This window comes from Ovis aries, chromosome 15 (genome assembly GCF_016772045.2).
Source record: "Ovis aries strain OAR_USU_Benz2616 breed Rambouillet chromosome 15, ARS-UI_Ramb_v3.0, whole genome shotgun sequence".
NCBI classification, from domain to species: Eukaryota; Metazoa; Chordata; class Mammalia; order Artiodactyla; family Bovidae; genus Ovis; species Ovis aries.
The window spans coordinates 62491933-62510048 of NC_056068.1; the positions used below are offsets into that span (position 1 = coordinate 62491933).

The 18116-nt window shown below is 41.7% G+C and overlaps 1 protein-coding gene across 8 annotated transcripts in view; it reads left to right on the top strand.

Annotated features, from left to right (window-relative positions):
- The first annotated feature begins 2144 nt into the window (after positions 1-2144).
- Positions 2145-18116, top strand: part of TCP11L1 (t-complex 11 like 1) — a 36428-nt gene continuing 20456 nt past the window's right edge. Inside the window, exons 1-4 of one of the 8 annotated variants that reach the window (XM_012096181.5) lie at positions 2145-3115; positions 5293-5479; positions 16525-16657; positions 17845-17965. In XM_012096181.5, coding sequence (XP_011951571.1) covers positions 5317-5479; positions 16525-16657; positions 17845-17965 — 417 coding nt within the window. In that variant the 5' untranslated portion in view covers positions 2145-3115; positions 5293-5316. Of the gene's footprint in view, positions 3116-5290; positions 5480-11636; positions 11746-16524; positions 16658-17844; positions 17966-18116 lie in introns of those variants that run through there. The other 7 variants (XM_042233330.2, XM_004016383.6, XM_012096180.5 and 4 more) reach the window with 7 other exon arrangements.

Here is an 18116-nt window from a genome sequence, read left to right on the forward strand (position 1 = left end):
TAAAAAGGAAAAAGTTGAGGACTGACCTGTAGTATGTCATATACTTCTAATAAAGTAAGGAATAATTATGTTAGGTGGGTTCTTTTGTGATGTGTATTTTGCTTTGTTGCATAGGCAGGAAAGGAAGGCAGCTCTTTACAGTGAAGTGAAAGAGAAGACAGTTCATGATTTAAGTGAGGAAGTTTTTAGAGACAAACTACTTAAAGTGTGGTGAGACCATAGTTGACCGAGCAACAGTGTGTGTACTTCCTGATTTGCAACCATTATTTTGCACATAATGGAATAAACATCATTTGGCAACAAAACTAATACCTCTCCTTCAGGGGAAGACAGAACTTTCTAGTTATATTCATGGTCCTAGAAGAAGCATTCTAATACAATGTTAATTTGATGGACAATCTAGTAAAACCAGTTTACCTCAAATGTCATAAGCGTAAAGTTTTAAGAAAATTGGTCATGTTTATGGCAAGCACTGTCAGAGTTTTAAACGATAGGTCTGGTGCTTCCTGAATGCCTTGGACAGCCTTGTTGCAGCACCGGAGTGTCAGTTGTTTGCTGCTTGCTCTTATTCACGCATCCATGATGCTCTCTAGGGAGCCCATCCCCACTTAAAACACCTGACGTCTAGGTGACTGTGAGCTTCCCCTCCACTCTAGCTCAGTAAGCCCTGATCTGAAGGGCTTCCCTAGTGGCTCAGCTGGTAAAGAATCTGCCTGCAATGTGGGGGACCTGGGTTTGATCCCTGGGTTGGGAAGATCCCCTGGAGAAGGGAACAGCTAATCTAGAGACTATGGTATATTGGAAGGACTGATGCTGAAGTTCCAATACTTTGGCCACCTGATGCGAAGAGCTGACTCATTGGAAAAGACCCTGATGCTGGGAAAGACTGAAGGCAAAAGGAGAAGGGGTGGCAGAGGATGCGATGGTTATATAGCGTTACCGACTAATGGACATGAATTGAGCAAACTCTGGGAGATAGTGGAGGACAGAGAGGCCTGGCATGCTGCTGTCCAAGGGGTCATAAAGAGTCACCTTAGCAACTGAACAATACCAAAAAGTATATTCATCTAGACTCTGAAGTGAGAACTGAATGTTTTCTTCCTAAATCTTAGTTCCAGTTAATATCTTATGGCATCCCCCTCCCCCCGAAAGTGAATCCTTTTCTGAGAACTGTGTGTTTCAGGAAAAATTCTTCAATGTGCTAGTTAATGATTGGCTTAAGGGTGTGGAATTATTGCAGTCTTCAATACTTCAGGAATAACTGCCCATGTGTGATCTATTTAGAAGTGGCGTTTGAAAGCAACTCCTAATTCCACTCCATCTTGGTTGGTTCTAGTTATTTAACAAGTTTATAGGCTGCAGCTAAGAGGCTTGATTGTTACCTTCATTTTAAGGCACACATGTTTGATGTTCATTCTTACAGCATTTTACAAAAGAACAGATAAAAGTTACGGAACTTTTGAAGATTAGACCCCCCACAACTATTTCTATTCGTGTACTTTGCTGTCTTACTATACAGGCTGAGAAAAGCATGGTTTTCTTGGATCAGCAACTGTTCAGGGCTGCGACAGCCACGGCCAGTGTACCTGAGACAAAGGGGAAGGAGGCTTCAGAACAAGCTTGTCTTAACACGGTGTTTCCTTTCTAGAATACAGGTGGCACATAAAATGCTGAGTGCTGTGTTTCTGAGCTCTCTAAACAGAGTTGAACCCTCGTGAGAAGTCTTTGCCTCCTTGCCTTCCATCTTTTCAGGGCGAGGGTCTAGCTCTTCCTGTCCACAAAGCGTAGCGGCCGCTTAGATAAAAGAGATGACTCAAACCAAATCGAATCTGTGCCGTTAAAATGAAACTTGGCCATCCAGGTGGTGGGCATGACTTTTTTTTTAACAACCAAAAAGGAGGGGAGGGGAACAAACAACGTGGCTATAAACCATGGTGTAATATTTAAATTTGAAAACCAGGGCGGGGAAGGCTTTGCACCGAAACAGCCAATCCTTTCGCTTTCCTCGACTGCCTCCGCACCGCCTCCCCCGCAACCCGTCTTTCCGTACAGAAATATGGCGCCGCCCTCCGTGGGGCGGGGGCCTCCCGGCTCCGAGTCACAGCCCACTGAGCCCCCGCAACTGGCACCCGGCCGCGCCTCCCGCCTTTCCGTAAGGGAACATGGCGACGCCCTACGTGGGACAGGCGCCTCCCGGCTGAGCGCTTCCTCCCGCTACCCGACACTGAGGAGCCGCCGCGCTGGCCGCTACCCACCCGAGCCCGGGGGGGAGGACCGCTCGCAGCGCAGCGAGGGATGCGGCCTCCGAGGGGCAGAGGCTGAACCGGCCCTGCCCGCCGCGCATCCTCCCCGCCTCCGCCGCCGCCAGATCCCCGGCGGAGCGGCAGGAGGGAAGACGCCCACTCCGCAGCAGGTGAGGGAAGCGGATGCGCGGGCTGGCAGCCCTGCGGAGTCGGCACGCCAGGGACGAGGTCGAGATTGCAGGCGCTGCTTCGCCGTTTTCCGTCGATCGGGGCCCAGTGATGTCGAGTGGAGGAGGGGAAGAGGCAGACGCAGCGGGCAGGTTGAGGCTTAGCGCGGCCTTTGTCCCGCCCCTCGAGGCCACCCTCCGGGCGCGCCTCGCCAGCTCCCGGCCCGGCCACTCCCTCCCCGGCGCAAACAGTTGTTTACAACGGAATCCGGACGCTGGGCGTGCGTGACGCCGAGGGCTGGGGAAAGGGTTTCTCGCCGGCGTTGGACAGAGCTCCTTGCTGTTGCTGAAAGACCCTTTCTCCTGGAGAGACTCTTGAGAGCAGCTTGGGCTCGGCGTGAGGCTCAGACAGTCTTCACGGCAAGTGCGAGGATCCTCCTACCCTCGGTTCCCTTTTTAGGCATGGCAGGAGTTGGGGATTGTTGAATGAATGAGCACACTGCATGCAGTTAAATGGTTCCTCGCTGCATCCTATATAGCCCTGTAATTATAGTTACCATTTTTGGAAGCCGGTTGTGCACCAGCTGTCGTTATGCTCGTCCTGTCACAGACACTTCCCCCAAACCCAGGAGGTAGGTAGCTGCGTTTTACAGATGAGGAAACGGAAGTTAACACAGCTAGTAAAGAGCCAGAATTGGAACCCAGGTATGTCTGAGACTAATGCCCAGCCCTCCCGCATAAACTGACTTTAAATAGATGACACAGCTATCAATAAATACTTAGTGGATATCTGTTCGGGGCATATACTTATATGTGTGGAGCATATGTGGGGAATGTGGTTGGTCTGGCCTGTAAGAAGTTAAAAATATAGGTGAAGAGTTTTTTTTTTATTTTTTTATTAAGAAGAACTAGCAATTTTACTATCTAACCCCACCTCATCGCTCCTTTGTCACCTGCTGCTTGTCCTGCGTATTTTCATTTGCCTTTGATCCTGCCCTTTAAGTGAAACGCGCCCCCCCCCCCCCCCCCGCCTTTCACCTTCTCTTCCTCCAGATGTTTTGTGTTTGATTTTTTTTTTTTTTTTGGCTGCACCCGCATGGCTTAGTTCCCCAACAAAGGCCCCTTGCAATGGAAGTGCCTAGTTCTTAACCACTGGACTGACAGGGAATTCCCTCCAAATGTTTTTTAATTGAGTGAAATCCTACTCTTTTCAAAAAGACAGGCTCAAATATCATCTTTTCTGGAAGGTTATCCCAACCTCCTTCCGGGAAGAATTAGTTTCTCCTGCTTAGTGATTTCATAATGCCATTAAGGCTTAAGTTTAACTGTATTTCCTTGTAAGAATGTCTCTCTCCCCCTCTCGACCATGCCTTTTCATCGTTCTATTCCTATTTAAAGTAGCATATTTTGAGTTGGCTTTAAGGCAATGATGAATGCCAGATGACTACCATCCATCCCTACAGGCGTTCAGAGAAAGGAACAAACACTGGTGAGGTTGGGCAAGTGACCTGGGAAGGGATAGATCTTGAACCAAATCTTAAAAGGATGGGTTAGTTTACTAAACTGAATATTAAAGACCTGGAAATTCTGCTTTTTCTCCTTATTGCACAGAATGAGCTACTTCATCCTCAGCTCATTCCCAATATGTGAAGAGGATAAAATCAGAAGTGTTTTTGTTTGTCCCTTCTCATAGGAGATGTTCTTGGAGCATTTCCAGAGCCAGACAGGATTTAGGACAGAGGAGATGGGTGTCTGGAGTGGGATGCTGGAAGGTTAAAAAGGAATGACATTAAAGCAACCTTCATATTAATAATACAGGCCTGAAAATGTCAGTTCCAGTAACTTCATTTTGTTTAATGGGCTTATCTGATATTCAGATAATTATATCAAGTGATTCTTCTAATGTGCAGAAAGGAGTCTGCCAAACCTCCTAAAAATGGTCAACATTTCTTTCGATCCTTGGATTACCTTCCAGGAGTGTAATAAAGTCTAATTAGTGCTTATGAAAATATTCTGTGGTCTTCAAGTGCCACTAGTATAAATGCTAATTATTTTCAGTGTTATAAAAGCAGAAAACATTGTGTCTGTCTTTTCCTTTATTAGGAAGCCCATTAGGAATAAAGAACTCAGTAAAAAAAATTAGGGGAAAAAAACTTAATAAGAAACATTTATAGTAAATAAGGCCTTTATTTTAGGCCTTTATTAACTAGCCCAAACCAACATGTTAAGTGTTAGACCTCTTCTAATCAACACCCAAGACAGTTAACACCCCCCCAACCATATACATTATGGTGGTTTGCAACTTCCTACTTTACTCACCATCTTTTCCTGCTGACTGGCAAGGGATTGATAAAAATATTTTCCCCACACATTTTTCTTAAATGCTTCATGAGATTCTGCTTTCTATTTGTCATCCCCGGGTGCTTATCCACATAATAGGATTGGGAACCAAGTTCTCAGTCCAGTGTATATTTACTTTGAACTCTGATGAAAAGCATTATTTCCAGAGTCTTCCTTTCAGCTCTCAGGAATGAAAGAATTTAAGAATTAAATCACTGTTTGATTAAAATACAAGCAGGCAGTTTATAGTGTTAAGGCCATGTTCTCGTGACATAGTACTCAGATTGGGACAAAATATTCGAACTTGTTACTCTGTGAAGTATAGGTCCATGAATTTGATAGTTATAAGTGTCATTTTACAGGTGATCTGTTTAATCATGGAAGTAGAATATTATAGTGGGATAAGAATAAGATCTTAGCAAGCCCATTTATTTTACAGGTGATAAATCTGAAACCCAAAGAGATTAAATCATTTGCTTAGAGTCACACTGCCAGTTAGTGTCAGAGCAAGAACATTTTGGTTCATTTTTTTTTTCCTCTAGGAAAGTGAATGAACTTAATTGAGAATGTCTGAAAACCTTGACAAGTCCAATATAAACGAAGCAGGAAAATCAAAATCAAGTGATTCTGAGCAAGGCCTTGAAGATGCTGTGGAAGGTTGTGATGAAGCTTTACAGAAAAACATAAAGTCGGGCTCTCCAAGCACCCAAAGAGTGCAAAGACCTCACTGTAAGCACATTTGACTTTGGTTAGCATTATCTTCATTGTTTTTGGATGATATTTGTATTATCCTTCCTTGTACATGTGGCCCTGAGCTAGGGTCTCATAGTATGATAGAGTTGCCAATAGTTAGCATTTAAGTATAGCAACCGTTTTACAACTAACAGCCCAGTCACTTATGGATTTCAATTGTATGATAAACTCACATTTTAGAATAATGTTCAGAATATTGCTATTTTCCTCCAGCCTCAGTGACATTCCAGTTTGTCTGAAATGCTCTGAGAAAGAGGGTGGAGTGAAAATTGCAGCTTTAATTAAGAGAGTTTTGAAAGGCTTTAGCCAGGTCTGTGCTTGTGCAGGTTTGAAAAAAAGAGTTTTTGACTGTGAGTTCACCACACCCTAACTTCACTGCCTGGGGGCATCGTTCCCACAAGGATGAGGGGATTCAGTGTACTAACTGTGTGTGGTGAAGTCACTTCAGATCTCTGGCAGGAAGCAGGCCTTGCCAATGAGAGGATGGCAATTTCCGCAAGTATGCCCAGCAGATGCTCCAAGTCATGTCTTTTATTAGCAATACTCAGGGTTTTTGAAGTGAGTCCAAAAATGAAAGTTTCAAGAGGAAATGTCATGGTCTAAGAATGTCAGTATTGATGTTATCTCTTTAAAGTACGACTGAAAGTAATCCTTCATGTTTGCAAAAAGTACAAACATTTGGGAGTTTAAGGTATGTTTCTATTAAAATGGTAAAAGCCCCTCCCAGGTAATTTATTAGTCAACATGCTATTCTTAAAGCAGACATTGGTGGACCCCATTTTATTGTAATTTATCATCGAATAGATTTTGATAAATATACTACTAGGTCACATTGTATTCAGGAAATAAAACATGCTGTTAATAACATTCTAACGTGGTTGTATTACACCTTGTCTCCAATGTGTAGTTAGAAAGCTTCATCTGTTTTCTCATTTTTAAAAGGAAAATATGCTTATCTCTTAGGGTCATTGTAAAGACTAAATGAATTCATATAAAGTTCTTACAACAGTGTCTTCATATAATAAATGCTCAATAAACACTAGTTGTTAGTACTACTGCTGCTAACATACTGCATTTATTTATTTATTATTAAATTTCTTTTTGGCCATGTCATGTGACTTGTGGGATCTTAGTCCCCCAACCAGGGACCCGACACCCTTGGCAGTGAAAGTGCAGAGCCTCACCACTGGACCACCAGGAAAATTCCCTCATCTGTTGCATTTTAAGATACCCAGGAGATGGCAGTAATATGGATGGCCAGTGTGGTCGTTTTATCACTTACAGTTTCTGGTAAAGAAGTACCTTTGGATTAGAATCTTCAGTTCTTTGATTAATGGCCTTGCCTTTGGTATCCTGTCAGTCTGATGGCATGATTCCAAATTAATGTCAAGCCAGCACTACACTATATTAGTTGACATTGTATGTAGTTATGTCCTTAAGGCAGCTTATCCTGAGACCTATGATCAAGTGTTGGGGAATCCAGGAAGAGTCAAAAAGGTGTATCAACATGTCTGTGTATATATATTTTTCTAGGAAGGTCAGAAAAGTTTTCATTAAATTCTCACAGTTCCATGTCAAAATGAGGTTTAAAATCAATGACTGACTATATTGTTTCTGGATTTCTTGCCCTTTTTTCCTTGTAATAATAGGTAGGAATAGGGCTATGGACTCCAGTGGTAAAACTGCGACCCCGGAGTTTGGGTACCAGGTCAGGAGGCATCACTGCTTGCAGAGAGCATAAAAAAGAATTTATAAAATATGAAATTAGTTATCTGCAGACATTTCTCCCAAACTGTGTAAATGAATAGCTAATGAATTTAAAGTAACTCTAAAATCACATCTTTGTTGTTCAGTGGCTCAATCATGACCAACTCTGCGACCCCATGGACTGCAGCACGCCAGGCTTCCCTGTCCTTCACCATCTCATGGAGCTTACTCAAATTCATGTCCATTGAGTCAGTGATGCCATCCAACCATCTCGTCCTCTGTCATTCCCATCTCCTCCTGCTTTCAGTCTTTTCCTGCATCACATCTGGGGTTCTGCAAATTAAAAGCAAAAAGATAGGCTTTAGACTTGCAAAGTAAAATACAGAGTAATGTTTGAATGATAGAAATACTGTTGGTAACTGTGATGCTGTAATTTATAATGGGAAATATATGTTTGGTTCTCATCCAGTTTCTGGTTCAGAACTTTAAACTACTGGAATCTCCTGAGTGGTGAGAGCTAGAAAGATGTCTTTTGTTAGGCTAATGAGGCACAGCCTAACCTAAGGGGACTCAATCTTGAGATTAGAGGGTTGGAACTTTCAATCCTACCCATCCCTCCCTACCACCTCTGGGGAGGAGGGAGGAGCTGGAGGTTGTACAGTTGACAGTGGCCATTTATTTAATCAAGTTTGCCTATGTAGTGAAGCCGAGAGAAAACCCCAGAAGGATGGGATTGAGAGAGCTTCTGGGTTAGTGAGGCCATGGAGGCCCTGGGGGAGTGGCGCCCTGCTGTGCCTTGCCCTGTGCTTGTCTTCTATTTGGCTGTTTCTGAGTTACATCCTTTTATAATAAACCAGTAATCTAGTACGTAAAATGTTTCTTTGAGTTCTGTGAGCTGTTCCAGCAAATTAATCGAATAAAAGGGGGTGAGGGGTTGTTGGAACTTCCCATACACAGCCAATCTGTCAGAAGCACAGGTGACACCCTGGACTTGGGGACTATCCTCTGAAAGTAAGGGTGAGGAGGCGGGGGCCGGGGCAGAGTCTTGTGGGACTGTTTCCTTAACCTGTGGAATCTGATACTATCTCCAAGTAGGTAGTGTCAGAATTGCGGCACACTTGTCTGGTATCCGAGAATTGCTTGGTGGTGTGGGGAGAAAACCCTCACCTGCTTGCCCTGCACGTATAACGTTTAATAGCTGACAAAGAATATGAAAAAGGAAAAATGGCTGGCCTTGTCAGAATTGGTTGGCACTGATCTGAGGTGGTTATTTGATTCTAAAAGAATTAATTCTTTAAACATAGAGATCCTTAGAATGAGGATCAGTCAACTGTAACTTAATGTTTCCCATAAGTTTCTTTACTTCTAAATACTTTATTTTTGTGTGTGGGGGGGGGGAAAAGGGAGGATTTATTATTTGCAGCAGGTAAAGAGAACACCAGGGATCTTTTCCAAAGCAATGTCTCCCTCAACAGCAAAACTGGGGAGGTTTTAAGCCAAGGGTACCTCGTATGCATGAAGGGGCTTGACCAGAGACTTCTGCATGGAACTGGGATAAAGGCTGCCAGAGCTGAAGCTCTTGATGATTGACGTCAGGAGGGTCAGAAAAGGTCACCATGGTGACATTCCCTCAATTCTGACCAGACTTCCATCTCAGCAGGTAGTTACCCTCCTCCACCTGGGTTGGGGCCCTTAGTTCCTACAGAACTCAAAGATATCACATATTGGATCATAATGTTTATCTTACAGAATTACTGAGATCTGTTCAAGGGCAAGGCTTAAATCACAAAGTGGCTTAGGTCAAAATGGCTTCTTACATCAAGAAAATCATGCCTGGTTCTTTTTCTCTGGGGACCACCTACCCTATCTGCTTACAATACTTTTGTTGTTATTGCTGTTAAGTCACTGAATCATGACTCTTTTGTGACCCCTTAGACTATAGCCCACCAAGTTCCTCTGTCCATGACATTTCCCAGGCAAGAATACTGGAGTGGGTTCCCATTCCCTTCTCCAGGGGATCTTCCCGACCCAGGGATTGAACCCAGGTCTCCTGCATTGTAGGCTGATTCTTTACCATCTGAACCACCAGGGAAGCCCTAGAGTGGTTTGCCATTTCCTTCTCTAAGAGATCTTCCTGACACAGGGATCGAACCTGCATCCCCTGCATTGATAGGCAGATTCTTTACTGCTGAGCCACTAGGGAAGCCCTGCAGTACTGTGTGACTTTGCAAATATCCTGTTTCTGCTTAAACTTCAACTCACTAGTTTTAGCCTTTACCAGTGGATCTTTTCTGCACCAATATTACCCTTTTATTCTAATGGTGATTTTTTGAAAATTGAAGTATAGTTGATTTATTAATACAATATTATGTTAGTTTCAGGTGTCCAGCTAGTGATTCAGTTATATATATATATATGTTTCAGGTTATTTTCCTTGATAGTTATTGCAAGGTATTAAGTATAGTTCCCTGTGCTAAATAGTGGATCCTTGTTGCTTGTATAGTAGTTTGTATCTGTTAATTCCATATGTGTTTTATGTTGTTAATCGCTTCAGTTGTGTCCGACTCTTTGCAACCCCATGGACTGTAGCTCCACCAGGCTCCTCTGTCCGTGGAATTCTCCAGGCAAGAATACTGGAGTGGGTTCCCATTCCCTTCTCCAGGGGATCTTCCTGACCCAGGAACTGAACCCAAGTCTCCCACATTGCAGGTAGATTCTTTACCATCTGAGCCATACTCCTAATTTATCCTAATTGGGAGTTAATTCCATACTCCTAATTTACCCCATCCTCCTGCTTCCCTTTTGGTAACCATAAATTTGTTTTTCTGTATCACTGAGTCTATTTTGTATACAGATTCATTTGTATTATTATTTTATTTTTGTTTTTTTGGAAGCTTTTTTCCTTCTTTAATTCACAAAGCACCTTCTGCTCCAAAGTTTAATCACCTAGTTGATCAGTAAAACATGCCATATTCAAATGAAAAAAATCAATTGTCATTCCAGTTACTATTTCCCACTTAGCACTTTGGTTTATTAAATCAGATCCTGGTGAGATTTATTAGATAAAGGGATGACACAGAGTTCTTTGTTTCTAAAGTGCATGACCAGACTGAGCTGTGGTGTGTCTGTGCTGTGCCCAGTCACTCAGTCATGTCCGACTCTTTTGTGACTGCGCAGACTGTAGCCCACCAGCCTCCTCTGTCCATGCTGGAGTGGATTGCCATACCCTGTCTAGGGGATCTTCCCAACCCACGGATGGAACCCAGGTCTCCTGCGTTGCAGGCGGAGATTCTTTACTGTCTGAACCACCGGAGAAGCCCAAGAATACTGGAGTGGGCAGCCCATCCCTTCTCCAGGGGAACTTCCCAACCCAGGAATCGAACTGGGGTCTCGGGCATTGCAGGTGGATTCTTTACCAGCTGAGCTGCCAAGGAAGCCCTAGAGTGTCTGAATATTCAGTTAATCAGTCAGTGTTGATTGAGTGCACACTGTGTAGCAGGAATCCAGCAGTCAGAGAGGCACACGCGTTCTCGGTCCTCCTGGAGCTTGCAGTCTCGTGAGGAAGATACGGTCACAAGCACAGTGCAATATATTTGATGGATAGGCTTTACTTTTGCTTCACTATATTCACTCTACAGTAGCTGTTTGGGTGACATTTGCCCCTGCCGTCAGTAAACATCCATTTACACGTGTGTGATTGGAAGCATCTCTGCAGAGTATATAGACTTCTCAGCTCCTAGAACGTCTTTAGTAAAGAAAGGTAGAGAGTATGACCACATGAATTAGACCTTCATTTTGTTTTTGGAATCTGTTCATCAACCTCTGGAAGGGCGTGATTAACATTATGTGGTTCTTAGCTTCTCTAACAGGGCATCAGTGTGCAAACGCTCTAACGGGTTAGTGAAAGCTTTAGTGTTATGCCGCATAGTAAAATAAATTGTAGGGTGAAGTACATGTCACCTTACCATTCTTATGGCTCTTGTTACAACTCAGGTCCTCTTCACGAATGGAGGTGAAGCTGGGTGATTCAACAGATTGTGTCTTTATAAGCTGTAGTTTATGAAATTGGTAAACTCTCAAAACAAAAGTAAAAACAAAAAACACAACAAGCCCACCCCACAACCCTATGATTAGCATGCAATGAATAATTCCTATACAGGCGGATCTGTAATATACCCTGGTCATGTTTTAGAATTGCATCTTTCTTGATCAAGCACCCTCCATTAATCAGTCTAATTTTTAAGTAGCCTTTACCTTGGACAGGTCCTGAAAACTTTCCTCTTCCTGGTTGTCTCATGGTCTCAGCACTGGGTACGAGCTGTTTTGTCCACATAGGCCCAAAACAATGAAGACACCCTTGCCTGTAACTGGAAAGAGTCTTTCCTAGAACCTCCTTCAGTCTTCTTATCTTCCTTTTCCATATTAGGAAACAGTGAGTCTTAAACATTTAAGTGACTTGTTCAAGGCTTACACTCTGCACAGTCTGGAGAGAGCTGAATTCCTGACTTGCTCTGTCCACTGCATTTCATGACCAGGTAGTGTATTAACTGTCTTATTATCAATTATCCAATTTATCAATTACCCAAATGCCTAAAATTGTTGAAAAAATATATAATAACTTATGAGAGAACGTGGTATGTTTCCGTGATTTTAATAAATTTAAGATGGTCACTCATTTGAATATTTTTGCAAAACCAAGGTTTAAACAAAACTTGGAAGCCCTGGTGACAGTCTTTGAATTTCTTTGTAGACTTAAAAGAACTCAGTGGAGTTCTGATACTGAGTATGTCGCAGTGAAAGCTCTGTCTTCTGATTAAGTAGCAACAGAAAACACTGTCCTGAAGAAATTTACTAACAATGTGGATGTGTGTATAAATATATATATATATAGAGAGAGAGAGAGCGTGCGCGCATATCCCTACTGAGTGCCTTACAATTTTCAATCAACTTTGTTGAGGTATAATCTATATATAATAAAATTCACCAATGCTAAGTGGTGAGTTTTGATAATACATGTACAGTTTGTCACTATGACTACAGTCATGAGCTGCTAGAATATTTCTATCACTTCTCAATATTCTCCTGCGTCCCTTTGCAGTGAATCTTCCCCACTCCCCCAGTGCCAGCTCTTAGCAGCCCTAATCTGCTTTCTGTCACTATAATGTTGCCATTTTTATAGTTTCATAAAAACAGACTCTTCTGTACATAGCTTTTTGTATCTGACTCTCCCTGGGGGCAATACTTTTAAGACTTGTCCATGTTGTTGCAAGTGTCCGTAGTCTGTTCCTTTTCTATTGCTGAGTAATATTCCACGGTGAGGTCATGCTACAATTGTTTATCCATTTTGCGGTTTATGGACATTTTGATGGTTATGAGCTCTTGAGTACAGATCTTTAAATGGCCATAATGTTCTCCATTGTCTTGGGTTAACACCTATGAGCAAGGTTGCTAGATCAGGTGGTAAGTGTATGTTTTAGTGTATGAGAAACCAAGAGGCTCTTTTCCAAAGTGGCTGTATCATTTGGCATCCCTACCACATGAGAGTTCTAGTTATTCCACATCTGTGCCAACACTTGGTAAGATTAGTCTCTTTAATTTTGGTTCATCTAGTAGGTGTGTATAGTGGTATCTGTCTGGTTTTGATTTGCATTTCCCTTATGATTAATAATGATCGTAATGATGTTGACCATTCATGGTCTGATTTGCCATTTGTTTATCTGCTTTGTAGAAATGTTCAAATCTTTTGCCGTTTGGTACTGGTGGTCTTCTATTCAGTTCAGTTCAGTTCATTTCAGTCGCTCAATCATGTCCGACTCTTTGTGACCCCATGAATCGCAGCATGCCAGGCCTCCCTGTCCGTCACCAACTCCCAGAGTTCACTCAAACTCCCGTCCATCGAGTCGGTGATGCCATCTAGCCATCTCATCCTCTGTTGTCCCCTTCTCCTCCTGCCCTCAATTCCTCCCAGCATCAGAGTCTTTTCCAATGAGTCAGCTCTTCACATGAGGTGGCCAAAGTATTGGAGTTTCAGCTTTAGCATCATTCCTTCCAAAGAACACCCAGGACTGATCTCCTTTAGAATGGACTGGTTGGATCTCCTTGCAGTCCAAGGGACTCTCAAGAGTCTTCTCCAACACCACAGTTCAAACGCATCAATTCTTCAGCGCTCAGCCTTCTTCACAGTCCAACTCTCACATCCATACATGACCACTGGAAAACCATAGCCTTGACTAGACGGACCTTTGTTGGCAAAGTAATATCTCTTCTTTTCAATGTACTCTCTAGGTTGGTCATAACTTTCCTTCCAAGGAGTAAGCGTCTTTTAATTTCATGGCTGCAGTCACCATCTGCAGTGATTTTGGAGCCCCCAAAAATAAAGTCTGACACTGTTTCCACTGTTTCCCCATCTATTTCCCATGAAGTGATGGGACCAGATGCCATGATCTTCATTTTCTGAATGTTGAGCTTTAAGCCAACTTTTTCACTCTCCTCTTTCACTTTCATCAAGAGGCGTTTTAGTTCCTCTTCACTTTCTGCCATAAGGGTGGTGTCATTTGCATATCTGAGGTTATTGATATTTCTCCCGGCAATCTTGATTCCAGCTTGTGCTTCTTTATTTAGTTGTAAAAGTTCTTTATATATTCTGGATATAAGTCCTTTATCCAATATTTGTTTCATAAATATTTTCTTCCATCTGTGGCTTGCCTTTTCATTTTCTTAATATAGTCTTTCGCAGAGCATAAGTTTTAACTTTTAAGTTTAATTTATAAAATTTTTTATTTTGTATTTTGAGCTTTTTGTATCTTATCTATTTGCCTATTCCAAGATCGCAAAGATTTTGGCCTGTAAAATTTTCTCCTAGAAGTTGTATAGTCTTAGTTTTTATGTTCAGCTCTGAAACTCATTTTGAGTTAGTTTTTGTTTATCATTTGAGGTAAGGGTCAAGGGTCATTTTTTTACAGATAGATTTCTGATTGTTTCAGCACTATTTGATGAAAAAACTAATCTCCCCTTATTGACCACAAATATACATATGTACTTCCCTGGTGGCTCAGATGGTAAAGAATCTGCCTGCAATGCAGGAAACCTGGGTTCGATCTCTGGGTCCAGAAGATTCCCTGGAGAAGTGAATGGCTACCCACTCCAGTATTCTTGCCTGGAAAATCCCATGGACAGAGGAGCTTGGCTGGCTATAGTCCATGGGTGGCAAAAGAGTTAGATACAACTGAGGGAATAATACTTTCACTTTTCACGCATATGTATGTGTGTGTCCCAGTCTAGTTTGGGATCCTCTGCTCTCTTCAGTTCATCTGAATATCTTGTGTCATGCCAGACGCACACAGTCTTTTTTGTTTTTTTCTTTAACGTCATGTGGCATGTGGCATTTTAGTTCCCCGACCAGGGCTGGAACCTGTTTCCCTGCAATGGAAGTCTGGAGTCCCAATTACTGGACCACAGGGAATTCGCACACGCTGTGTTAATTATTATTGCTTTTCTTTAAATCAGTTAGTGTAAGTCCTCCAAATTCTTCTTTTCCAAAATAGTTTTGACCTGTCTAGGTCCTGTGCATTTCTATCCAAGTTTAAGAGTCCATTTGGCAATTTCAACAAAAGCCTTGCTGGGATTTTGATTGGAATTTCATTTTATCAGTAGATCAATTTGGTAGAAATTGACAGCTAAGAAATACTGAGAATTGAAAAGATCTGTTGGGCCTTGATTTTGGATATTTATTGCATTTTACTAATATCCACAAACTCAATTTTATTTATTATTTTTATTAATATTCTCTGAAAGTGCTGAAAAAAATTTTGTGAAGTTTTTCAACTTCCCCTTACATGACTAAAAAAAGATTTTTACCAGACAGGATATGACCAGCTCTTAGATTTGATTCCTTTTTCTGGTGAGCAAATGAAAAAAGGGAAAGAAGGGAGAAAATAACTTTTCAGTGACCTAGCAAGAACTTTACAGCTGTTAAACCATGTGTAAACCAGTGCCATTTTAAGCCTAGTTCTTATCACCATTGTGTAATATTAATATAATTATCCTCCAGGCCAGTGCTTTTCACAGTATGGTTTCTGAAATCATCAGTATCAGGTGGAATCTTCCAAGAAATGCAGTTCTCCAGCCCCGCCCCAGATAGGCTAAATCAGAAACCCGGAGGGGGGCCAGTATAAGCCCTCCCCCTGATTCTAAGTTAAAGACCCGCTGTCATGGGCTTTTTTTTTTTTTTTTTTTTAAAACAGCTTTATTAAGGTATAATGGATATACCAAAAACATGCATGTATTAATCATTGACTTTTTAAGCGTAGGAATTACCCTATATGAGTTTTTTTTTTTTTTTCCCCCCCTCTGGACGATAAGTCTCAAACTTTATCAAAAGAAAGAGAAGAACAGAAACCCATTATGAGGGTATTGCCACAGGTGATACAGAAATAAAACTCACTGCTGCTAAGTCGCTTCAGTTGTGTCCGACTCTGTGTGACTCCATAGACCACCAGGCTCCCCCGTCCCTGGGATTCTTCAGGCAAGAACACTGGAGTGGGGTGCCATTGCCTTCTCCAAAAACTCACTGGACCTGCTAACAGTGGTAGAAAGGGAGAAATCAAACATAACTCTGAGGTTTTTGATTTGTTGGGCCTGCATTCCAGAAATTCTTATGTCACACGGCCTCTGATTTGTTCATCTGTCGATCTCTGAATTCTTATATTGCTCTAGAGAAGGCAATGGCAACCCACTCCAGTACTCTTGCCTGGAAAATTCCATGGATGGAGGAGCCTGGTAGGCTACATTTCATGGGGTCACAAAGAGTTGGACACGACTGAGCAACTTCACTTCACTTCATTCGTGGCACAGTGTTAATGATGGAGCGAAACGTGAACTGCTGATGGGAACAAAAGAGGAGATCTTAAATCTGGTGTCTTTTTTTCTATTTAGGGTGGACAGGAGGCATAGGGATTAGCAAATAAATTCACAGCTTGTTGGGAAAGTGATAATCAGTAACTTTAAAACGTTTTTCTAAGTTTTCATGTATTGTAATCGTTTGCTGTTGACCAGTTTTACCAAGAAAAAAAAATGTTTTGAGTATTGTAAATGATCTCTGCTTTTAGGATTCTAGGTTCAAAGAAAACAATGAATATGAAATAGGTACAATTCTCTTGTTTGAAATTGCCAGAGTATTTTCATAAGTAGAGGCATAACTGAAATTAGTAGCTGTTAGCTGGCAGAAGAAACACTGCCTTCTAAAACTAGTAAAAATTTTAGGGGAAAATCCTAATTGAGAGGAGCGAACCTCTTACACCAGACTTTTGTTACAGCTAGTCCTCCTCGATTCGTGACAGTGGAAGAACTTCTAGAGACAGCGAAAGGCGTCACTAACATGGCCCTAGCCCATGAGATTGTTATAAACGGAGACTTTCAGATTAAACCCGTTGAGCTGCCAGAAGACAGGTAAGGTGGTTACTGAGTTATCTTGTTTAGCAGAACACTGCCATTTCCCAGTTCTGGAAATATTTTCTTCACTTGATGTATACATTCTAAAATATTTTTCCTTTTGTATGTTGCTAAAAAATATTCCTTATCCTTGGAGTTATCAGAATTTGAAAGTGTATCTCAGGACGACTGATCCTTGACAGTGTAAACAAAAGGTCTGGAAGTCTTGCGTGGAAGTCTTCCGTGTTAGCGTCTCCCCAGTCCCTAGCACTCAGCTGCCGCCTTTTGCGTGCTCCTAGCGCTGTTTCCTTCATTTCTTCTTTGTAACTGTCACATTGTGCTGTAGTTGTTGGTTCACTTTCATTCTTCACAGATTGTAAACTCCTCAGAGACAAGGACTATGCTTTATTCTCTATCCCTACCTGGCACCTGGCCCATATTATATTGAAATCTGAAAGTCTATTGAACAGTAAGATAACACTGTTAAAAGATGGATTGTCACAAAAAGGAAAAAAACCATTCCCCATTATAATTGTGAAAGTACCATGGAACACTTGGGTTTCTGTTGACAGAACAGTGGCTGCCGAGTCAGCAAGCTACAGAGTCTCCCACGTGAGGCTTCTAAACAGGACTTTACAAATGTTTCTTGTGTGTTCTGCAAGGATAGCACTTTTTCATGTCCCTAGTGAAGAATTACTTGCTTTGCTCTCATGACATAAAGACTGGCTTTCCTGAAATGTTATATATAAGTTGTTATAATCTGGTACCTAATTAAATGGTTGTCCCATATGTCACATGAGAATAGGATAATTTTAGGAAAAAAACTTCAAGTTTAAAGTCTTAAACTACTTAATCATAAACATCTTAGGAAATTTTCTGATATCAGGGAACTTAAATGAACAGATCTGAGCTTTCCAGTATTATTTTTATCATATGGCACTGGTATAGGCTGTTAATTGGACTAATACCACCTATCAAACTAGATGAAAGTTATTCTCTCCATTGAAAAAATACTTATTAAGAAAGGTACTTATTGAAATAAATCACCAACTAAAAATAAGGTATGTGATTGGTTTAAGTATGTCTGGGAACTCTTTCCTTCATCCAAATAATTAAAAAAATTTTCTCACTCTAAACCCATAGAATTTGTGCTTTTGAGAGTGATTTGAGACAATGATATTTGCTTTTTTTCCATTTGCTTCCAGCTTGGAGAAGAGAGTAAAGGATATTGTCCATAAAGCTTTTTGGGATTGCTTGAGTGTCCAGCTAAGTGAAGTCCCCCCAACGTATGACCGGGCCATCAAGCTTGTTGGTGAGATCAAAGAGGTGAGGCGAAGAGCAAGTCGTGGTGCTTTCCTGGTGTGTTAGGAGTTTTTAATCCCACCTCTCTGTCTTAGTGTACTGGAAGGCTTTAAAGAAATTGAAGGATGAAGATTTTAAATTGCTTGCTGAAATGTGGGTTTAGTGTATTTGTGGC